The sequence below is a fragment of the Siphateles boraxobius genome, unplaced genomic scaffold (assembly GCF_051911475.1).
Source record: "Siphateles boraxobius isolate OS27281-9 unplaced genomic scaffold, OSU_SipBor_1 13, whole genome shotgun sequence".
Taxonomy (NCBI): Eukaryota; Metazoa; Chordata; class Actinopteri; order Cypriniformes; family Leuciscidae; genus Siphateles; species Siphateles boraxobius.
Genome location: NW_027508733.1, coordinates 7461693 through 7483508, shown reverse-complemented (window position 1 = coordinate 7483508; position 21816 = coordinate 7461693). Strand labels below are relative to the sequence as shown.

Here is a 21816-nt window from a genome sequence, read left to right as displayed (position 1 = left end):
GTTTCATAGTCTCTCTCTTGAGTATGTGGCCACATTCCTCGGAGGTCGTAAAATCTCGATATCATGCCCTGTAACATGACACTGTTTCTTTCACTTGTGTTTGTTCATTTGGGCTGTGTAAGGAGTTTCATAAACCTTTGTATATAATGAATAAATAGTATGTGTCTGATTGGTCCATACCCTACAAATGTCACCATAGGCTGCCATTCAAAATTAATTGTTGATATCAACAATTGATTTCTTACTAGTAGAAATATAATTTTTCATATCAATAATGGCAAGCCGGTTTAACTTTTATTCATTTCCAGGATATGAATTCTTGATATCAAAAATTCAATTTTAAATAGTTAAAATTATAGTTATTGATATCAGGAATTAGATTTATACTAGCAACAATGGCAATTTTTGATATCAGAAATTACATTTCCACTAGTAACAATGCTAATTCTTGATATCAACAATTACATTTTTACTAGTTAAAATGCTCATTCTAGATATCAAGAATTGTATTTCAACTATAATATATATATATTCAAACTATAATTCTTGATATCTGTTATTGTATTTTCACTAGTGAAATGTCACCATAGGCTGCCATTCAAAATCAATTGTTGATATCAATAATTGATTTCTTACTAGTTGCGATTCCACTTTTACATATCAGAAATACAATTCTTACTAGTAAAAACCTTTATTTTTGATATCAATAATTCAATTGTCACTAGTTGAAATGTCTATTCTTGATATCAACAATTGAATTGCTACTAGTAACAATGTTCATTTTTGATATCAATAATTCCATTTTCACTAGTGACTATGTTAATTTCTGATACCATGAATGTGATTGTTACTAGTAAGCAGGGACGTGCACAGGAATTATGAGGGGCAGTTGCTCTGACCTGAAAAAAGGGCTTCCCCTACATTCAGTTTTGCTTCTTGCTCGTATTCAGTTCTGATGGTAGGCTACGGGCAACTACGCATGATTTGTAGTATGATTGCGTAAAGGGAACAGGAATTCCGGTAGGCAACAGAATCGACTGCTAAACCCAGGGCCGATCCTGAACTCCCCCTGGGGCCCTAAGCAAAAGGGGCCCTCTACCTGACCTGTGACGCCGTGAGCTATGTAAACCATTTGCCATTGCCACACAATCACACCTGACACTTCAGTGCTCCCAATACAATCCTCCCTCCTTTAAACAAAACAGTCAAAGAATAAGTACAACAATATAGAACAGAATGAGGTTCAAACAAACAATATTTATTGAATAGAGTATTTTCTATAGAATGTTGACATAACAAGTGAATATTAACGTAAACATAAATAAGAAGAAAATAATAAATTATAACCCTGAGCTTTGGCTTTTGGGATTAACTTTAGTTTCATTTCGTGCACGCGCATATGAACGCACGATAACACACGCGACGCGGTTATGTTTTCCGAGCTGCAGTAAACAAACACCGTTGCACTTTGTCGTTTATCAAAAACAAACGTAATAATTTTTTTTATTTTACTCTCACTTTTGTCAGGCACAAAGTGATGCAAGAGATGCACTGCCTGCCCAGCTAGGTTAGCAAGACCGAAAAACATCAAACTTTGCTGACATCAAACTTAGAGAGGAGAGAACACAAGTTTACCTGATTGTTGTTCCCGCAATTCACTCTCATGGGTTTTTTCTTCTTCCTCTTTTCGTGACCAGAAGGATAGTTTCGCTTCATTTTGTCATGGATGTTGTACACATTAATTGACACGCTATGACACGAGATGGAGGCGGGGCCTTAAGTAATTTGTGGGGTCTTACGCACCGGTCGCGTGCAGCGCTGCAGCCACGTAAACAGTTTGCCCTTCCCTTACTGACTTTCACTTTCGGTGCACGAATGGAAGTGAATGAGGCTTTGCGATTTAAAAAAATAAATAAAAAATGTATCTAGGCCTATGTGAAATTCTGCAGCCATTGTACGATTTTTATTATTTTTTTCTCGGAAGGGCAACCTGAGTCGAGAAGGGCATATGGGCAGTTGCCCGGGCAACCTGAGCAACCCCCCTGTGCACGTCCCTGCTAGTAAGAAAGCCATTTTAGATATCTGAAATAATATTGATATCAGAAATACATTTTCAGATATCAAAAATGAAAGTTTTTACTAGTAGCAATTAAATTGTTGATATCAAGAATAGACATTTCAACTAGTGACAATTTAATTATTGATATCAGGAATTCACATTCTTACTAGTAACAATGTATTTATTGATATCAAAAATTATATTTCTACTAGTAAGAAATCAATTGTTGATATCAACAATTAATTTTGAATGGCAGCCTATGGTGACATTTCACTAGTGAAAATACAATTGCAGATATCAAGAATTCAATTGTTGATATCAAGAATCTAATTGTTGATATCAAGAATTAAATTGTTGATATCAATAATTCAATTGTTGATATCAAAAATGTAATTGTTGATATCAAAAATGTAATTGTTGATATCAACAATTGAATTGTTGATATCAAGAATTCATATCCTGGAAATGAATAAAAGTTAAAACGGCTTGCCATATTGTTACTAGTAAGAATGTGAATTCCTGATATCAATAATTCAATTGTCACTAGTTGAAATGTCTATTCTTGATATCAACAATTTAATTGCTACTAGTAAAAACTTTCATTTTTGATATCTTAAAATGCATTTCTGATATCAATATTATTTCAGATATCTAAAATGGCTTTCTTACTAGTAACAATCACATTCATGATATCAGAAATTAACATAGTCACTAGTGAAAATGGAATTATTGATATCAAAAATGAACATTGTTACTAGTAGCAATTCAATTGTTGATATCAAGAATAGACATTTCAACTAGTGACAATTGAATTCTTGATATCAAAAATAAAGGTTTTTACTAGTAAGAATTGTATTTCTGATATGTAAAATTGGAATTGCAACTAGTCAGAAATCAATTATTGATATCAACAATTGATTTTGAATGGCAGCCTATGGTGACATTTCACTAGTGAAAATACAATTACAGATATCAAGAATTATAGTTTTTACTAGTTGAAATACATTTCTTGATATCTAGAATGAGCATTTTAATTAGTAAAAATGTAATTGTTGATATCAAGAATTAGCATTGTTACTAGTGGAAATGTAATTTCTGATATCAAAAATTGCCATTGTTACTAGTATAAATCTAATTCCTGATATCAATAACTATAATTAACTAGTTAAAATTGAATTGTTGATATCAAGAATTCATATCCTGGAAATGAATAAAAGTTAAATTGGCTTGCCATAGTTCGCCTATATAGTAGGGAAGTATGTGATTTCGACTGCTGCCATATCCGTTTACATTTAAAAGTGATTGTCCTCGTCACTGTCATTTATCTTAGTTTCCTCCAGATGGCGCCATTTATCAGTTCACTCAATATCATTAACTCTGAAGAAGAAAGGTGTAATTATCAATCTAAATATAGGTAAAAATAAGTTATCAGTTGAATCTCTTGTAATAATGACTGTCCTTATAGCTTCAGGTCTGTCTCCAGACGCTGAAAGAGCAATGCTGGTGTTATTGCTATTTATGTTGCTGTTTGTGTGGATGCTATTGTGACTGGAGGTGTAAACTGTTGGAAATTACGTTAACAAGTATAGAGAGTATATATAAGAAAGAGAGCTGAATAAAGCTAACATCATTGTGAAAAGAGCCATCCTTTATCTTATGCTTTTGAATTACTGCATCTGGCCGACAGTATGTGTTCCCAGACGCATGAAAAACAGGTCCAAACTATCATTTATCCCCCCAAAAATTGTATTTTTTAAATTATGTTCGTGTTTATTGATGGTCAGATGGTCTGACTATTCTAAATTAGATTTATTTATCTTAAATTATTGATTATTGTTTGTATATGCCAACTGTGATTGTTAAATTGTCTGCAGACTTACTTTACCTACGAGGATAAATAAACTAAAACAAATCAGATTATCTCATAACAGCTCAAATGTGTGTTTGTTTGCAGCTAAATTATTTTTGTTTGCAGTGAACTAAGCTAACATTGAGTCATGATTTGACTGATCAAAGTGTGTGATATGAATTCAGCACAAAAATAAATATAGGCTATTATAAAAAAGCAGAGGCTTAATTGCACAATGTTGACTTTCGTGTCCACAATCCTGTGCTTTCCAGTCCCTAAAAAATAAAGATGGCATTTGAAAGTTGCGATTAGTGGTTTGTTTGTGTGTAAATGTACGTTTTTGAACAACTTTCTCCACTTTTGATGTCATTATTTTCTGTCTGAGTAGGTATACATTTGAATTTGAACTTACTTTGTGACTGTACATTCGAATAAGTACATTCTGTATAGTATGAATATGCTAAATTTGGATGTACTACATCCACCATGTTGTCATTATCATGTGATCTACCAGTGTCAGTTGTGTCGCTTCACTTCCATTCACTCCTGTGGCCTCATGGGATAGAAAAGTGTCCATCATATGCACACCTCAGAATCTCGCTGGAAGTAGTAGGTCATCCAGGTACTTTTAGCCACCGTTTTTCAAATACTATCACTGTGTCCCAATTCAGATGCTGCATTTGAAGGCCGCACGCAACAAAGTCTGTCCCAATCTTTCAATTGCATCCTTTTTGTTCCTGTGAAATGAAGAATGCAACAGAGGGATCCTTCGTGCCCTTGCCTACCCCAAAATTCATTGCGTGCCAGTGACAACAGTTTTTTTTTTTTTTTTTTTTGAAAAATAGACAAATTACACTTTTAAATATGAGCATTGGGTTTGAACTTACTCTAATATCTAATGGTACAAATGAAAAAAAATGAAAAAAAACTTTAAAGCAGTTGACATATCTCACTAAGATGCGATTATTTTTAGTTTATACTCTTATTATTTACAGAAATGGACCATGGTGAACATATTTAGACAGTTTGTGAACCCTGTTTTGTTTTCAGACAGTTTAATATAACTTTGAAAAAAGTTCAGGACAAACATTACCTCCACTCTTCTACCGTCCCATTTATCAACACTTGGTTTGACCTTTGCAGCCTTCACAGGATGCAGCCTCTGTATTGGGACACAGCTTATGCATTTGACATACTAATCTTTTGGCATACTGTTGTTGTGCATATATATAATTATTTGTTTTTGGATTAAATGAATGAGAAGTGCCGGAAATTGTCTTTGACTTCTCTTATAATACTGAATTTTTTTCCCAGTGTAAACTCTGAAAATAGATCAATTCAAAACTACTGTTTGATGGCAAACATTGAAGATTAGCCTATAGAATGTTGATTCATTAAATGATCAGCTGGTTTTCAACAAAAGCAGTTTATTCAGCATAGTGAAACCTCTCCTTTATTGAAATCCATTACATAAAATGGCCTCTCCTCTCCTCCCCTGCACACTGCAGTGTTATGCTTTTTTTTTTTTTTTTTACCTTGGAGGCTTGCCTCAAAGTGACTTTGTGATCACTGAGCAGGAAGCCAAAGTCGTATAGTAGTGACATCACTCCCCACATGATTTATTGGCTAGGAAGAACTGTCAATCTAAAAAAGGGGCCAGAAACGTTAAACCGGCCCTGCTCTGCAAGAAACAAGAAGGACAAAGAAAAAAAAATGTGTGTATAGGGAGAAAGCAAAAAAAGTGCAATCAAAAAATGTCAGAAAAAGCAAAAAGAAAGAAATGATAGAAAAGATGTAGAAAAAGAAAATGATTTAAAAAATTACTTTTTTTCTCAAGTCTTTAGTTTTTATGTGTCTTTTTAGTGTCTTTAATGCTGTGATCATAATACTTTTAACGTTATAGACTGGTTTTATTTGTTGTTGTTCAATGATCAGCTGTCAATCTGTATTTTATCAGTGATGCATTATGGATAATAATTCTGTTTGACCTCTGAACTGATTTTAAATATCAGTGTTGATTAATTAATTTTATTTCCCAATAAAGCTATTCTGTGTACAATGGAAGTCAGACTGTGAGGTTCATAATAGAAGGACAGGATGAAACCCTTCACCTACAAACTAAACACACATGGAACAAATGGCCACTCTCATATATGAGATGTTTTTCCATCCAGCAGATCAAACCATGTTTCTAAAGAAAACCGACCGCAGCAGGTTTCAGTTTGAGGTAGTTGTTTTTTTGGCGGTTTTTTGTGTGTTTTTTTACCATTACACACGAGTTTAGAGTGTTGTGGTTTCTCTCTTTTGTAAAATCACTTCTCAGAGATCTTTTGATGCCAGAAATATTAGACTTTATTTTACAACAAAGCCGAGCATCTTCTGCAGAAGATAACTCCAGACCTTTGCTCAGCTCACACATACTTTATATACCATACATCTTTTTCCAAAAATGGTAACACACCCTATAGATATTTTTATGTAAAGTTCTTGTACCATGTCAGTCAGACCACAGTCAAACCCAGCGGAAATAATAGTTTATAAATATATAGCTATTATTACTTATTTTCTAAATAATAAAATCTTCTATAAGAGTTACAACCATTTTTTACATCAAAAATATATTATTTTACAATGACATTTAGGAAGATTAATACAACATTCCATTTTTCTACTTTCACATATTTAAAACAACAACAGTTCAAACACGTGGTATGATAAAACTGAAGAATGTTTTTCATTACTAAGAACAGTTAAAATCTTAATAAGGGCCAGACAAGCAATTATATATACTATAAATATATAACTATATGCCGTGAATACAGTGTGAGCATGTGCCACAGGAAGGTCAAACTCTGTCAGAGGGAGGATTCTCACACCGCTCGAGTGCTAACTTTCATTTCATTTGGAGGAAATGTTTCACATGTTTGTTTTGTTCAGTTTGTGCTGGTGGAGTATGATTGGTAAGTTATATAATAATTTTATACATTTTATAATTTTATAATTATTTATCTACCAATCGAAATATCCCATATAAAAACTGACATTGACAATATCCAGCAGAATTAAATTTGCACTCTCAAGGTTTAATTAACAGGTTATGTAACTCCACAGATTTATTTCGCTCTACAGCATATATATTTAAGACACAGTAAAGATGAAAGTATTTGCTCACTCATATATGTCTGTTCGTATATAGCTCACTGTCTTTGCTGCTTTTCTGAATGTTCTTCAGTGCACATAAAAAATGTATAAACTTAAGCTAATTGTATGCTTTGTAAGCCAGATTCTTACAAAACCATGCCGTTTGTGACAAAACCTGTTCATGTTCTCCAGGTGTGTTTGGTGAATCAGTGTCAGTGATGGAGGGAGAGTCTGTCACTCTTAACACTAATGTCAGTGATATAAAAGAAGACGACGATATTCAGTGGAAATATGGAGCTGAAAACTTTCTGATAGCTGAAATCAGTAAAGCTTCTGGAATCTCCTCCACATATGATGATGTTCCTGATGGGAGATTCAGAGACAGACTGAAGCTGGATCATCAAACTGGATCTCTGACCATCACAAACACCACAACTGAACATACTGGAGTTTATCAACTAGATATAAATGGAGCGATACTGACATCAAAAACATTCAATGTGTCTGTCTATGGTGTGTAGAGATGTAATTTGTAACTAATTTATAATACAAAATGTTTAAACATTTTTATGTTTGAGATGACAGATAGGGTACAACAGGGTTAAAGGCTAAGAAAACTGATATTCTATGATAGCAGAAAAGAAAACCAACTTTGCGTTGCTGTTGGTGATCACATCAAGGATTAGAAGCGGTTCTTAAGAAAAGTGCTGAGCTGAATTTTTGTGCCAATAAAGTCAAATGCGCCTTTTACCTCAGGGCACATTTACTTTGTACCTGTACCATTGTACTTGTACCCATTATCCATATTTGTGTTTATTCCATCATGTTTTCCAGCTCGTCTGCCTGTACCTGTCATCAGCAGAGACTCCTCAAATTGCTCTTCATTTTCTTCTTCATCAAATTGTTCACTGGTGTGTTCATCAGTGTTGAATGTGAGTGATGTGACTCTCTCCTGGTATGCAGGAATGAGTGTATTGTCCAGCATCAGTGTGTGTGATCTCAGCATCAGTCTCTCTCTACCTCTGGAGGTGGAATATCAGGATAAAAACACCTACAGCTGTGTGCTGAACAATCCCATCAGCAACCAGACCACACATCTGGACATCAACACACTCTGTCACACATGTGCAGGTACCACAGCACTGATGATATATGTGTGTATTTACTGAGTTGATCCATCAGTGCTGATGTTTGATAGTGTTTGTTATAGGTCAGACGGACAGATTCACTCACACTAATGCCTCATTTTGTCCATTACAGGTCAAGGCCTACCTTTATTGTACACAGTGTTGATCTCTGCTGCTGCTGGATCTCTGATGATTTTTTCTGCAGTTGGGATCTTCTGCATCTGTAGGAAACAAAGAAAAACAAACCAAGAAGGCAAGTGTTACTCATATGTTTTGAACAAGTACAACATTGAACACACTGTAAAAAATTATTTACTTAAAAAAAGAAGGCAACCTATTACATTCATGCCTGGTTTTACAAACAGGGCTTAGACTTACCCAGGATTAGACCTTAGTTCAATTAGGAGATTTAAGTAACTTAAAACGTGCCTTAAAAAAAACATTACTATGTGCATCTTGAGACAAAACAACGGCAATGGCATATTTTAAGATAAGTAAATTGCAAGTTGCTTTCAGTTAAAACAGCTCAGACATGCATTTTAGCCTTGGGACTAGATTAAGCCTTGTTTGTGAAATGTACTCGGTTACGTACGTAACCTCGGGTCTCTCTAGAAGGGGGAACAAGTATTGCGTAAGTTGCTTACGCTACGGGTAGAGTCATCTTTTCTCGAGATATGAAAACCAAAAATTATCCTTAATTTTGTATTTATTGGCAACGCAGTACAGCAGCTAGCCGACCTAGAGCAGGATGTCTAGCGTGCTCATTGGCTGCCCTGCAGCTAATGCAGCAGCCTACCACTGAGCCTGGCGTGACGTCACGCCCAATGAGGGTGCTTCGCGCCCTCTACGCGTCACAGCCCGCCAGAATGGGTGTAGCTTAGCATATAAAAGTACAGCTCGGAGGCTCCTTCTCTGGTTTTCATCGACTGAAGCGAAAGTCGCTCGTGGCGCGAGCACGGCAGGTTACGCAATACTCGTTCCCACTTCTAGAGAGAACCGAGGTTACGTACGTAACCGAGTATGTTCTCTTACGAGAGGTTCTCTCGTGTTGCGTAACATAGATAAGTGGGAATCAGGCGGCCAACAACACGGGCCGGCACATGTACATAAGCACACATAGGGAATACAGAGCAGCGTTGCCAGGCTATATAAAGCATATCAACCCATATAGTGCAGCTCAACCAGGAGAGCTGAGTCACCTGAGAGTAGTCTGTGCACGATCAGAAATGGGCAGAACGAACATCCCACTCATACTGACAGAAGTCTAGCCTGCAAGGCGTGAACTTCCAGGTTATAAAACCTAACAAATGTGGATGGGGAGGCCCAGCCCGCCGCCTCACAAATGTCATGAATGGAAATCCCGCTGGACCAAGCTTACGACGAGCCCACGCCACTAGTGGAATGAGCCCTGATGCCCAGAAGGCATTGCAGACCTATATTTACTTAAAAAAAGACGCTATAGCATCCACTATCCATCTAGACAGACTCTGTTTCGAGGCGGCAGACCCTTGGTGCGCCCACCAAACAAAACAAAGAGCTGTTCCGAACGCCTGAAGGGGGTGGAGCACGTAATGTAAGCCCTCAGCGCCCTGACAGCACGCGCCCTCTGTGCTTGAATACGGCGGCTCGCTGACAGCGATGGCTGGCTGTTTCACATGTGACTTCCCGATTGCTTTGAGCGGCATTTGCCAGCTTTATGAGGGTGGGCTCTGTGAGTGTGAGAGATAGGGCTGGGCGATATATCGCACGATATTGTTATGCGCATCTCGTCAGTAAAGCCGGTTCCTTGATTAGTAGTAAATCACCTTCACCTGCTTTCAGATGGAACGGCATTTACTCTACAGCACAAACTCCAGTGTTAAATTAACACTCAAGAGTGTTAAAGTTAATGAGATAATTAAGTGATTAATTTAGTGATGTTTGAGCATTATTGAAGACACCTGATGTTAACAAGCAGAATCATTGAAGGAGAAAATCACAAATTGTAAGCAACCGTTATGGCGATAAGCTTTTGCTTTAGTTGGGCTCTTAACCTTTATACATTCACATTAAATTTGTTTGTCGGCTGTTAATTGATTATAACAGTCAAATGAACAAAGAAAACTGTGATCTGATAGTGTTGGTTATGTTCTGGCATAATCATGCTGTGATCTGAAAATGAATCGTATTGAGACAGTTTGGTTTACCTTATTGGCAACAACTTTATGATTTTATAGCATATGTGAGTATAGGTATGTTTCTTTCAATCCAAATTATTTAATAAACATTGTTCAGATCAAAACATTTTCAAATAATTTTACTTTGAAACACAGACATCAATAATCAGCCTATGAATCTCAACAATGGTGACAATAATAAAGCAGTGGCTGTCACCAATCATAACTCATTAATGGCTCCCATCATGCATTGCGATATGAATAAATTATGATCTGAATTTTCTATGTAATTTACTTTTCCTAATTGAATATTCTGCTCGTCACCATTGTTGAGATGCATAGACTGAATCTTGAAGTCTGTGTGTGCCTAAAAGAGAGATTTTTTTTTTTTTTAGAAAACAACTTTTAAGATATCCTTTATACTATAGCTAAAATTCTGGATATTTATGCAGAATCACACTTTTGCTGTAACAAACAACATAGATCAAAAACATAAAGTTCAAATGATGATTGTCATAATATAACCAACACCATCAGATCACATTTTTTCTTCGTTCATCTGGCAGTTATAACTCAGATAAAGCAGACAAATATAATTTAAAGGGCCTTATATAATAATATAAGGGTCAAGAGGCCAACTAAAGTAAACAATGATCGCTATAACGGTGGCTTACAATTTGAGATTTTCTCCTTCAGTGATTCTTCAGGTGTCTTCAATAATGCTCAATCATCACTAAAGTAATCACTTAATTATCTCATTAACTTCAACACTCTTGAGTGTGGACTTATATACACTCCCACGAGTGTTAATTTAACACTGGAGTTTTTGCTGTGTACAAAGAGCCGTAGTTAACTGACAAGCTGAGCCATATCGCATTAATTATCGCTGGCGATACGTCCGCGATATTGATGCGATATGGCTCAGCTTGTCAGTTAACTACGGCTCTTTCTAGTAAATGCCGCTCCATCTGAAAGCAGTTGAAGGCGATTTACTACTAATCAGGGAACCGGCTTTACTGACGAGAAGATGCGCATAACAATATTGTGCGATATATCGCCCAGCCCTAGTGAGAGACACGGGGGTATCGTGCTTGCGTGTAGGAGTGAACACTGAGATGTGGGCACATTTTTTACACTTAGGGCACCAACGGCGTGAGCCGAATAACCAGACATTATACTCTTGAGATTTGTCTGGGCAGTAGAAACGGCGGTTGTGTGCAGGCGAGCGGGTTGCATTACCGGCTCATTGGCTGCCGAATACACCGCTGCAGTAGCCTTTTCTAAGGGGACTGACAGGGCGAGATATGTTGATGGTGGTCCGGCCGCGGCGGGACTCAACCTTATTTTCCTCCTTGTCGTTGCTGCGAAGACGGAGGCTGAGCTGGACGCTTGCTAGCGCTTCGCGCAGGAGGCTGATCATGTGAGCGGCCTGCAGCTGAGCTGGAGCGTCGCTCCTTAAATCCGTGATGGCAGCTGGATCCGGGCCTTTCTTGTCCCCTTTCTCGGCGGTGCTGTCCACTTGGGAGAGCGTCAAGGAGAGATGTGAGTGGAGTCTCGCGGAGAATGGTACATTCCACAATTTAGACCAGGATAGAGCAGCTGTCCCCTGCGGCATCTCCTTCCGCCCCGTCCCCTGGAGCGACGGCAGTGAGGGGCGGAGCCAGCAGCTGCGCGTCCGGGAGGGGTGGAGAAGGAGATATAGAAGCTCGAGGGAGAGGCTCCGGCGAGCGCTTAAATGCCACATAAGGCGGCGAAGACAACTGGCTTCCTCAGACGCTTTTCCTCTGCTTGCTGGTCGCTGGTTTCAAACAGGATCCAGCGATGCGTAGAGCTTCGCTGAAGAAATAAAAAATCAGAGAAGCATCCTCCGAGCCGTACTTTTATATGCTAAGCCACACCTATTCTGGTGGGCTGTGACTCGTAGCGGACGCGAAGCACCCTCATTGGGCGTGAGGTCACGCCAGGCTCAGTGGTAGGCTGCTGCATTAGCCGCAGGGCAGCCTATGAGCACGCTAGACATCCTGCTCTAGGTCGGCTAGCTGCTCCACTGCGTTGACAATAAATACAAAATGAAGGATAATTTTTGGTTTCATATCTCAAGAAAAGATGACTTTACCCGTAGCGTAAGCAACTTACGCAATACTCGTTCCCTCTTCTAGAGAGAACCGAGGTTACGTACCTAACCGAGTACGTTTCACAAACAAGGCTTAATCTAGTCCCAAGGCTAAAATGCATGTCTGAGTTGTTTTAACTGAAAGTAACTTGCATTGACTTATCTTAAAATATGGCTTCATATCTCGAGAAAAGATGACTTTACCCGTAGCGTAAGCAACTTACGCAATACGAGAGAACCTCTCGTAAGAGAACCAGGGGATCAACATTTTTAGTTAACTCAACTTATTCGCTACAATTAAAGTCAACTTGCATACTTTTGTTCATCTAACAAGTAACAGGTAGTCTTTTGAACTTAAAAATTCTTGCTAAGGCAGCTAAAAAAAGAAGTTGAGCTAACTTGAAAATATAAGACAGCCTATAACACTCAATTTTTTAAGTTAACTCAACTATTTTTCTCCGGTTAGTCAACTTAAATATTTTTGTTCATCTAATGAGTAGCAGGTAGTCTGTTGAACTTAAAACTTATTGTCAAGGCAACTAAAGAATGTCTTGCAATTAGCAATGCAAGCAGCAACAACCTGAACCCCTTTTTATCTGCATGTTTGATTTAGAGTTTACTACATTATATGAACATTGTTTGCCTTTTAGAGGCACAATTTTTTCCCATTTTACACAAGATTCACGTATACCTCAACACATCAATCTTAAACATGGTGATCAACAATGTAATTCAGTAACTCTGAACCATATGACAGCTAAATAACAATGATAACAGCAGGAGCAGCATTAAGCCAGTAAAGGCTAAGCAATGAGATAGGACAACATTTGGACAAGTTTAAAAAAATTGCATTCATAAGACATCTCATCTGGGTTTTATTTATAAATTATCTGCAAAGAATGTCTTTCTAAATTTAATGATAAAAACGTTATGTCATGAATTTCCTATCCTATATATAGCTGTACAAACATGTGTGTGTTTTACACATAAATGTAAAATGAAATGTATTAATGGCATTTTAAAAATCACAGAATTAAATATATTTAATTTTTTGTAGTAATATTTAACAGGACCAAAATATAATTACAAAAGAAGAAGATATAGTTATGATTAAGTTTTGTTGTTTAATTCATGTATCATTGTTGTTGAAACAGTCCGGCCTCTTAAAGATGAGATCACTTATGCCGAGCCAACATTCTACAGAAGAAAACCACATAAATCGGTAAGATAATTTATTCATAATGGAACCTTTTCACAGACTGTGATATAAGTATATACAGGTCTGTAGCAATGTTCAGGGAAGAAGGAGGCAAACCAAACAAACTAAAATACCGCCAGCAGTCCCTCGCGGACGACTGCTGGCTTACCCAAAATAAACATAACGGCCAGCAGCCCCTCGCGGACGACTGCTGGCTAAAATAAAACACAAATACAAAAAAAAAAACTCAACTAAAATACAGGCCTGTTCCTCTCTCGATCATCAACGTCGTCGCTCCTCCTTTATGCTTCCGCTCCTCCGTGAGAGATGCGAGACCGGTGTGCTCACAGGTGTTGCTCATTATCAATCGCACCACCGGCCTCGCGCCGTTCTCTCACGTCCCTCGGCCGTCTTGTTCGCCACATACCCCCATCGCCCCTCACAGGCCGGGGGGTACCCACGAGCCTGTGCCTACTCCCCCCCGGCGGCGGCGATCCCTGGGGGGTATGGACCGACAAGCCGAGGGAAACGGAGACGGAAGCATGAGGAGCGACAGATCGAGAGAGGGGAGAGAGGAAAAAAAATAAAAATAATAATTGGTCCGGTCCCCACAACGCGCTGCCATCTGGCCCCCCACCAGCCGGGCGATCTCCTCAGCGGTGCCTGGCGGTGACGCTGGGTAGCCCTCGGTGGCCGGCTCGACGCTCCTCCGCCGCCCGGTGGACGGCGACGGCTCCTTGGGCAGACGGTAGGAGTCCCCCGCTCCCTGCTCCCCCCTTCGCTGGTGGACGGCAGCAGGCTCCGGCCCACGGCGAGCGGCGGCGACTCCTCCTCTCCCTCCCGGATGGCAGCCGCCCCTCCAATACCCAGGCGCCCGGCAGCGAGCTTGACCGTCCCACCGGCAACTCACTCCAGCGCACCGCCTCGAGCGTCCATGGCTGCGAGTCCCCTGCTCCCTGCTCCTCCCCTCGTTCGGCGGATGGCAGCAGGCTCCGGCCCACGGCGAGCGGCGGCGACTCGCGCACCATGCTCGATGGCACAGCGGATTCCCCACAACGGCGAGGACTCTCTGACAGCGCGTTCCTCCCTCTTCCCGGGTTTCGGCACCTGTGTAGCAATGTTCAGGGAAGAAGGAGGCGGGAACCGGCGAACATTTAAACATACTTTATTAAAACAAAACCAAACAAACTAAAATACCGCCAGCAGCCCCTCGCGGACGACTGCTGGCTTACCCAAAATAAACATAACGGCCAGCAGCCCCTCGCGGACGACTGCTGGCTAAAATAAATCACAAATACAAAAAACAAAACTCAACTAAAATACAGCCCTGTTCCTCTCTCTATCATCAACGTCGTCGCTCCTCCTTTATGCTTCCGCTCCTCCGTGAGAGATGCGAGACCGGTGTGCTCACAGGTGTTGCTCATTATCAATCGCACCACAGGCCTCGCGCCGTTCTCTCACGTCCCTCGGCCGTCTTGTTCGCCACAAGGTCCTTCTCAAAAAATTAGCATATTGTGATAAAGTTCATTATTTTCCATAATGTAATGATAAAAATTTAACTTTCATATATTTTAGATTCATTGGACACCAACTGAAATATTTCAGGTCTTTTATTGTTTTAATACTGATGATTTTGGCATACAGCTCATGAAAACCCAAAATTCCTATCTCAAAAAATTAGTATATCATGAAAAAGTTTTCTCTAAGCGAGCTATTAACCTAATCATTTAAATCAACTAATTAACTCTAAACACCCGGAAAAGATTCCTGAGGCTTTTAAAAACTCCCAGCCTGTTTCATTACTCAAAACCGCAATCATGGGTAAGACTGCCGACCTGACTGCTGTCCAGAAGGTCATCATTGACACCCTCAAGCAAGAGGGTAGGACACAGAAAGAAATTGCGGCGTGGCATGGAGGCAATCAGCCTGTGGCACTGCTGAGGTGTTATGGAGGGCCAGGATGCTTCGATAGCGGCCTTAAGCTCATCCAGAGTGTTGGGTCTTGCGTCTCTCAACTTTCTCTTGACAATATACCACAGATTCTTTATGGGGTTCAGGTCAGGAGAGTTTGCAGGCCAATTGAGCACAGTAATACCATGGTCAGTAAACCATTTACTAGTGGTTTTGGCACAGTGAGGAGGTGCTGAAACATGAAATCTTCATCTCCATAAACCTTTTCAGCAGAGGGAAGCATGAAGTGGTCCAAAATCTCCTGATAGCTAGCTGCATTGACCCCGCCCTTGATAAAACACAGTGGACCAACACCAGCAGCTGACATGGCACCCCAGACCATCACTGACTGTGGGTACTTGACACTGGACTTCAGGCATTTTGGCATTTCCTTCTCCCCAGTCTTCCTCCAGACTCTGGCACCTTGATTTCCGAATGACATGCAAAATTTGCTTTCATCAGAAAAAAGTACTTTGGACCACTGAGCAACAGTCCAGTTCTGCTTATCTGTAGCCCAGGTCAGGCGCTTCTGCCGCTGTTTATGGTTAAAAAGTGGCTTGACCTGGGGAATGCGGCACCTGTAGCCCATTTCCTGCACACGCGTGTGCACGGTGGCTCTGGATGTTTCTACTCCAGACTCAGTCCACTGCTTCCGCAGGTCCCCCAAGGTCTGGAATCGGTCCTTCTCCACAATCTTCCTCAGGGTCCGGTCACCTCTTCTCGTTGTGCAGCGTTTTTTGCCACACTTTCTCCTTCCCACAGACTTCCCACTGAGGTGCCTTGATACAGCACTCTGGGAACAGCCTATTTGTTCAGAAATTTCTTTGTGTCTTACCCTCTTGCTTGAGGGTGTCAATGATGGCCTTCTGGACAGCAGTCAGGTCGGCAGTCTTACCCATGATTGCGGTTTTGAGTAATAAAACAGGCTGGGAGTTTTTAAAAGCCTCAGGAATATTTTGCAGGTGTTTAGAGTTAATTAGTTGATTCAGATGATTAGGTTAATAGCTCGTTTAGAGAACCTTTTTCATAATATGCTAATTTTTTGAGATAGGAATTTTGGGTTTTCATGAGCTGTATGTCAAAATCATCAGTATTAAAACAATAAAAGACCTGAGATGTTTCAGTTGGTGTGCAATGAATCTAAAATATATGAAAGTTTCATTTTTATCATTACATTATGGAAAAAAATGAACTTTATTACAATATGCTAATTTTTTGAGAAGGACCTGTAATTATAATTATAACGGGCATTATATCATAAACCCAGCAATGTTTTTTTAAACCAATTTTTTTTGTACATTTAAACATTTATAACACTATACTTTTTTATTATATTACCTTTGCATCAAATTGCAAAAAACAAAAGTTTAATGCTGCTGTGAGATAATACAGATAATAGATAATAGAGATAATAGTGTTACTAATACAGCGTCTATGGGAGTGACTGTCAAATTGACAACCTTCTCTCTTATCAATCTCTCTATATTTTTACCTCTTTTTGGAAAGTTGTGAAAACACTATGTGGAGTTTTTCTTTTGCTATTTGAGCAAATTGGAAGACAAAATATTTTTTAGTGTAGTTTCTCATTCATCGCTATAAAAGTTTACCCAACTATGACTTCTGCTTCTGAGAAACCCGGAAAATGGTCCCTTTGTGTTGTGTGTCCAATCAAACTCTATGCTATTTTTGCACTATTTTGATTATGACGTTCTTCACTCGGTGTTACCTGCCCAGTTAAAGCTCGGAAATTTGCAGTTCTGTTCTGTCTCTCTATAAAATTAATAGAATATTGGTCCCAGTGTTAGTTTTAGGCTGGTAAATCACACTAACGTTGTTGTTTAACCGTTTACAAAACCACTGAGAGCCACTGATGTAGAAGAAGCACATTTACAGCATGTCCAAGCTGCTTCTTGTTAACTTAACCACTTTCAGGTGACATTGTTAGAAAAAGTGTCATATTTAAAACTCACATCTAACCTCAATCAAACTTCCATTTTTTTATTTTATATTATATGATTCTTTTTTTTACAGAAAGTTAAAGAGGAAGATAATGTGGAGTATGAATCTGTTGCCATTAGAAGATGATCGGACTGCTGTGTGATCTTACATTGGGGCCAGAATGACAAGGTATATTCTGGGTTGTCACAGATGTGTTTTGCAGGCAGGAAGACGAAGACAGATGAATAGGGTTCCAAATGTAGTTTAATAACAAGTAATCCAAAAATCGTGCAGACACATTAACAATACACATCTATACATAAGGAGGAGGACGATGCGACCCCAGCAGAAGTTAGCCCGGGATGGAGACGAGGGACGGAGGAGCCAAGATGTTGCTGGCTTGGCTGTAGACATCTGGGCGACGGCCGGCGGAGACAGCCAGTGGATCCGATGGTCCAGACCGAGGGTCGAGGGAGCTGAGCGACATCGCTGGTTCTGGAGACCCTTGCGATGATAGTGTTACTGAGAACAGAGGTGATGCCGACAGAAAGGAGGAACCTGCTGCAGCCGAAGGAGTGGAGGGATGGAGCGCAGCGGCCAGTGGGACAGGGGTCTCTGGTGCAGCCAAAGGTACGAGGAGCCAAGATGGAGCCAACAGGTCGATGGGCCGAGGTGAAGCGAAGGGATTCGAGGCCAGAGGCAGAGCTGCAGGATCCTCTGGGACAGGCGCTGCTAGTGGTTGCATGACCTGGCTTGACATCCTGGCAGGGCATCTCGAAAGATGGCACAGGGCTGCAGACATCTAGTAGCAGTGGGGTTGGAGGACTGGCTGAGCTTTCCGATGATGGTAATATGAGGATGGATAAAGCCCCAGTTAATGACACATTCAATGCAGGTCAATGAAAATGATAAATCCCAGTCCATATATTCCATACTGCTGTCTTTAAACAGCGATGATGATTTGGGTGCTGGGTGGGAGTCGATACCTCAGTTTTGAAGTCAATAAGACAGACCTCAGTATGTGTTCCCTCAGCCTCACGCTCCTGGTCAGACTCACATTAGGGCTCCACTTCCGGGGCGATGGTAAGCTCTGTCCTCTTATACTCGGGGTCTGGCTCACTCATTGCGCGAGGCGTGTTGACTCTCTAGGTGTGCGGGGGGCACACAGTCCCCGCGGACGATGGTAGTTCGGTCTTCAATCATGGTATGTTGCAGGAAGGCACATGAAGAAGAAGATTAGTTCCAAACATAGTTTGATAACAAGTAATCCAAAAGGCGGGCAGTCAAGCATTAACACAACACATCTATACATAATGGTGACAAGGATATTGCGCAGAATTGTTTTCATTCATGCAAGTTTTATGAGGGGTGAAAAATTAGGGTGAAAATGTATTATTAAAAGCCTTCATCATCATCACTACCCTTACGTGCAGGAACTGCACTTGTTTTTGTTGTTGTTGTTGTTGTTGTTTTACCCCTAAGCTTAAAAAAACTGTTTCCACACAGACAGGCTCATTTCTCTTTAAATGTACATATTCTGAGACAATTCATATAAACCTCTCCTCACAAACAAAGCTTGAGGTTGTGGGATGCCTTCATCAGACTAAGGTAATTATAATTTAGCCCTGATCAAATGCATGCACTGAAAGTTAGTTTGTAAGTCAAAGTGAAACCTGTGGTCGTGTTTATTTACATCCATAGCATGTGTTTGAGGTATCAGTTTTGTGTCAGTGTGGTTTAAGAGTGTTTTTCCATCCCCATATGAAGGTCACAGTTTGACTTCTGCTCTACACAAAACTACTTTAAAAATGCTGGACCCATCATTGAAGTTTGGCAGATAAAAGATTATTTAAAATCAAACAGTGATATACTATCTATACTGTGAGATTGTACTGTGTCAGTTTGAAAAATGAAAATATCATATATGTACCCACATTAATGTACCCACATATCCAGTGATTTCTCAAAACGCTTGTAGGGATACTATGTCTGTTAATTATTTACATTAAAGGTCATATGCATTTCTCTGTAAATCTATGACCCTATATAGGATACTCATGCTGTGATATAAGCATAAGTGTAAATAATCATGTATAAAAGTTTTGCTAGTTTTAGTTTTTATTTCCAGTGGAGTTAGCAGAGGTTATTTTGGTAACGCTTTAGATTACAGCCCCGGAAAGTACTGCGTAATTAAAGGAATTTTACAGCATAACTTTCGGTAATTATAGTTTCCTAAAGTTCTTATATGTAAGTATAAGGGAACAATATTTTATAGTTTGGGGGATAAAAGAGTAACAACCAGGAGAATTTAAAAACTATTTAAGTATTAAAGAACTATGGGGTATTATACTATGATACACATTCTCATCCTTTGGCGTCATATAGGTGACGGCATATGACATTTCGTCGAAATCTTACGCACATGGCATCCTTTAGCGTCAATATAACACGCACTGTTATGGGTAGGTTTAGGTCTGGGGTAGGGTACACTGTAAAAAAAAAAATCGTAAAAAAACGGTCAATGACTGGCAGCTGCGGCTGCCAAACAAAAACCGTAAAAATAAAGTAAAATATCGTAATTTAAATGAAATGCAAAAAACTTTTACAGAAATTTTCCTTAATTTTTTTTAAGGAAAAACACTGTTATTTTACAACTATTTCCTGAATTATTACGATCAAACACCTTCATTGTAAAACAATCCCATAAAAAAACAGTCAAATGACTGTCAGCAACGGCTGCCATACAAAAACCATAAAATGAATGTAAAATATCTTAATTTAAATAAGTGCAAAATACTTTTACAGAAATCTTCATTAATCTTTTTTAACAGAAACACACAGTTAAAACAGTTATTTCACATTTATTTTCTGATTTATTTACCGAAAAACATGCAGTTAATTACATGCATGATTTGCTTTGACTATATACGTCACTACATCAGCAACTACACAGTTACTGTCAGTTAAATAAAGAAACATGCAGCATTTCAACAGTGTTTATTTGCTCATCCTGGACTGGAGCTCAGGCTCTACGCTTCAACACAATGGTGACACACGAAACACACCATACAGAAACACTTTAAACCCCAACAGAACATTAAACACTACCAGATCTTTCAGGATCGCAGCATCTTCACTTATTACAATCCAGACTTTATTTCTTTCATACTAACATTATTATTGAGAATTAACAGAGGTTTAGAAGTTGAAGCTTTATTGAAAAGAATAAAGTTTGATGTCACCATGATGGAGATCAGTATTTGCTTTAGTTGGGCTCTTGAACTTTTAGTCATGAACTTTAATGTTTCTCTGGCTGCATTAACTGTGTGTCTCTGATGCATATTTGTTATGGTAAGAGTCTAAGAGAAACTCAGATCAGATAATGCTGGTCACTTTGTAGTGAGAATAGTCATCATGTAGAGTCCAGCTCCATTGATACCATCTGAAGTATAATATCTGATTTTGTCATTAAATATTAGTTATTCATTTTGCATGACAAAGCTTCTATAAAACATTCTCCAGTGCTGTGATACTCAGATTTTATGAAGTCATTATACAGAAAATATTTGACAGGAACATATAGACTCACTCAGACATCAAGAATCAGCGTATGAATCACAACAATGGTGACAATGAAAAAAAAAACTTTTTTGGTCGTCACCATTGTTGAGATTCATATGTTGATTCTTGATGTCTCTATAAAACTAAAAAAAAAACTAAAAAACTTTTGTGTAGTATATATTTTATTTTTTTTAAATGCAGGTTGTTATAATACTGATACCACAATATTCAAGGGTCATGTGAAAAATTATGACATTAATTAAATACTTTGTATAAAGCTAAATTCCACCTACATACTCTGTAATCTAAGTTATCATATACAGAGATTTGACTGTCATATCAGTGAATCAGATCATCATATGATGACTATAACATCATCAATTAATGATCGAGATCATATGATATTTTCTTCAGCATTTATAACAAACGTGTATCAAATACACAATTAAAGCAGCCAAAGAAAAGCATAAGTTAAATCTCAAGGGTCATGAGCCCAACTAAAGCAGACACTGATCCCAATCATGGTGACATCAAATTTATTTTAAAGTTTTTTACACTTTATTTAAATTAGCATATTTTACTTTAATTTTATGGTTTTTGTTTGGCAGCCGCAGCTGCCAGTCATTTGACCCTTTTTTTACGATTTTTTTACAATTAAGGTATTTGATCATAATAATGCAGGAAATACCTGTAAAATAACAGTGTTTTTTCGGTTTATTTAAAT

The 21816-nt window shown here is 38.9% G+C and overlaps 1 protein-coding gene across 1 annotated transcript; it reads left to right on the top strand.

Annotated features, from left to right (window-relative positions):
• Window positions 1-6737: 6737 nt before the first annotated feature.
• LOC143736361 (SLAM family member 5-like) lies at window positions 6738-8932 on the top strand. Its single transcript, XM_077227099.1, has 5 exons — window positions 6738-6762; window positions 7242-7562; window positions 7884-8180; window positions 8310-8429; window positions 8898-8932. The coding sequence occupies exons 1-5, from the start codon at window positions 6738-6740 to the stop codon at window positions 8930-8932; spliced, it is 798 nt and encodes a 265-aa protein (XP_077083214.1).
• The last annotated feature ends 12884 nt before the right edge of the window (window positions 8933-21816 follow it).

Coding starts and splice junctions, on each gene's coding strand:
- LOC143736361 (XM_077227099.1), top strand. CDS start 6,738: ATGTGCCACAGGAAGGTCAAACTCT. Junction 7,563..7,883: donor ATTCAATGTGTCTGTCTATG/GTGTGTAGAGAT, acceptor CATGTTTTCCAG/CTCGTCTGCCTGTACCTGTC. Junction 8,181..8,309: donor ACTCTGTCACACATGTGCAG/GTACCACAGCAC, acceptor TGTCCATTACAG/GTCAAGGCCTACCTTTATTG.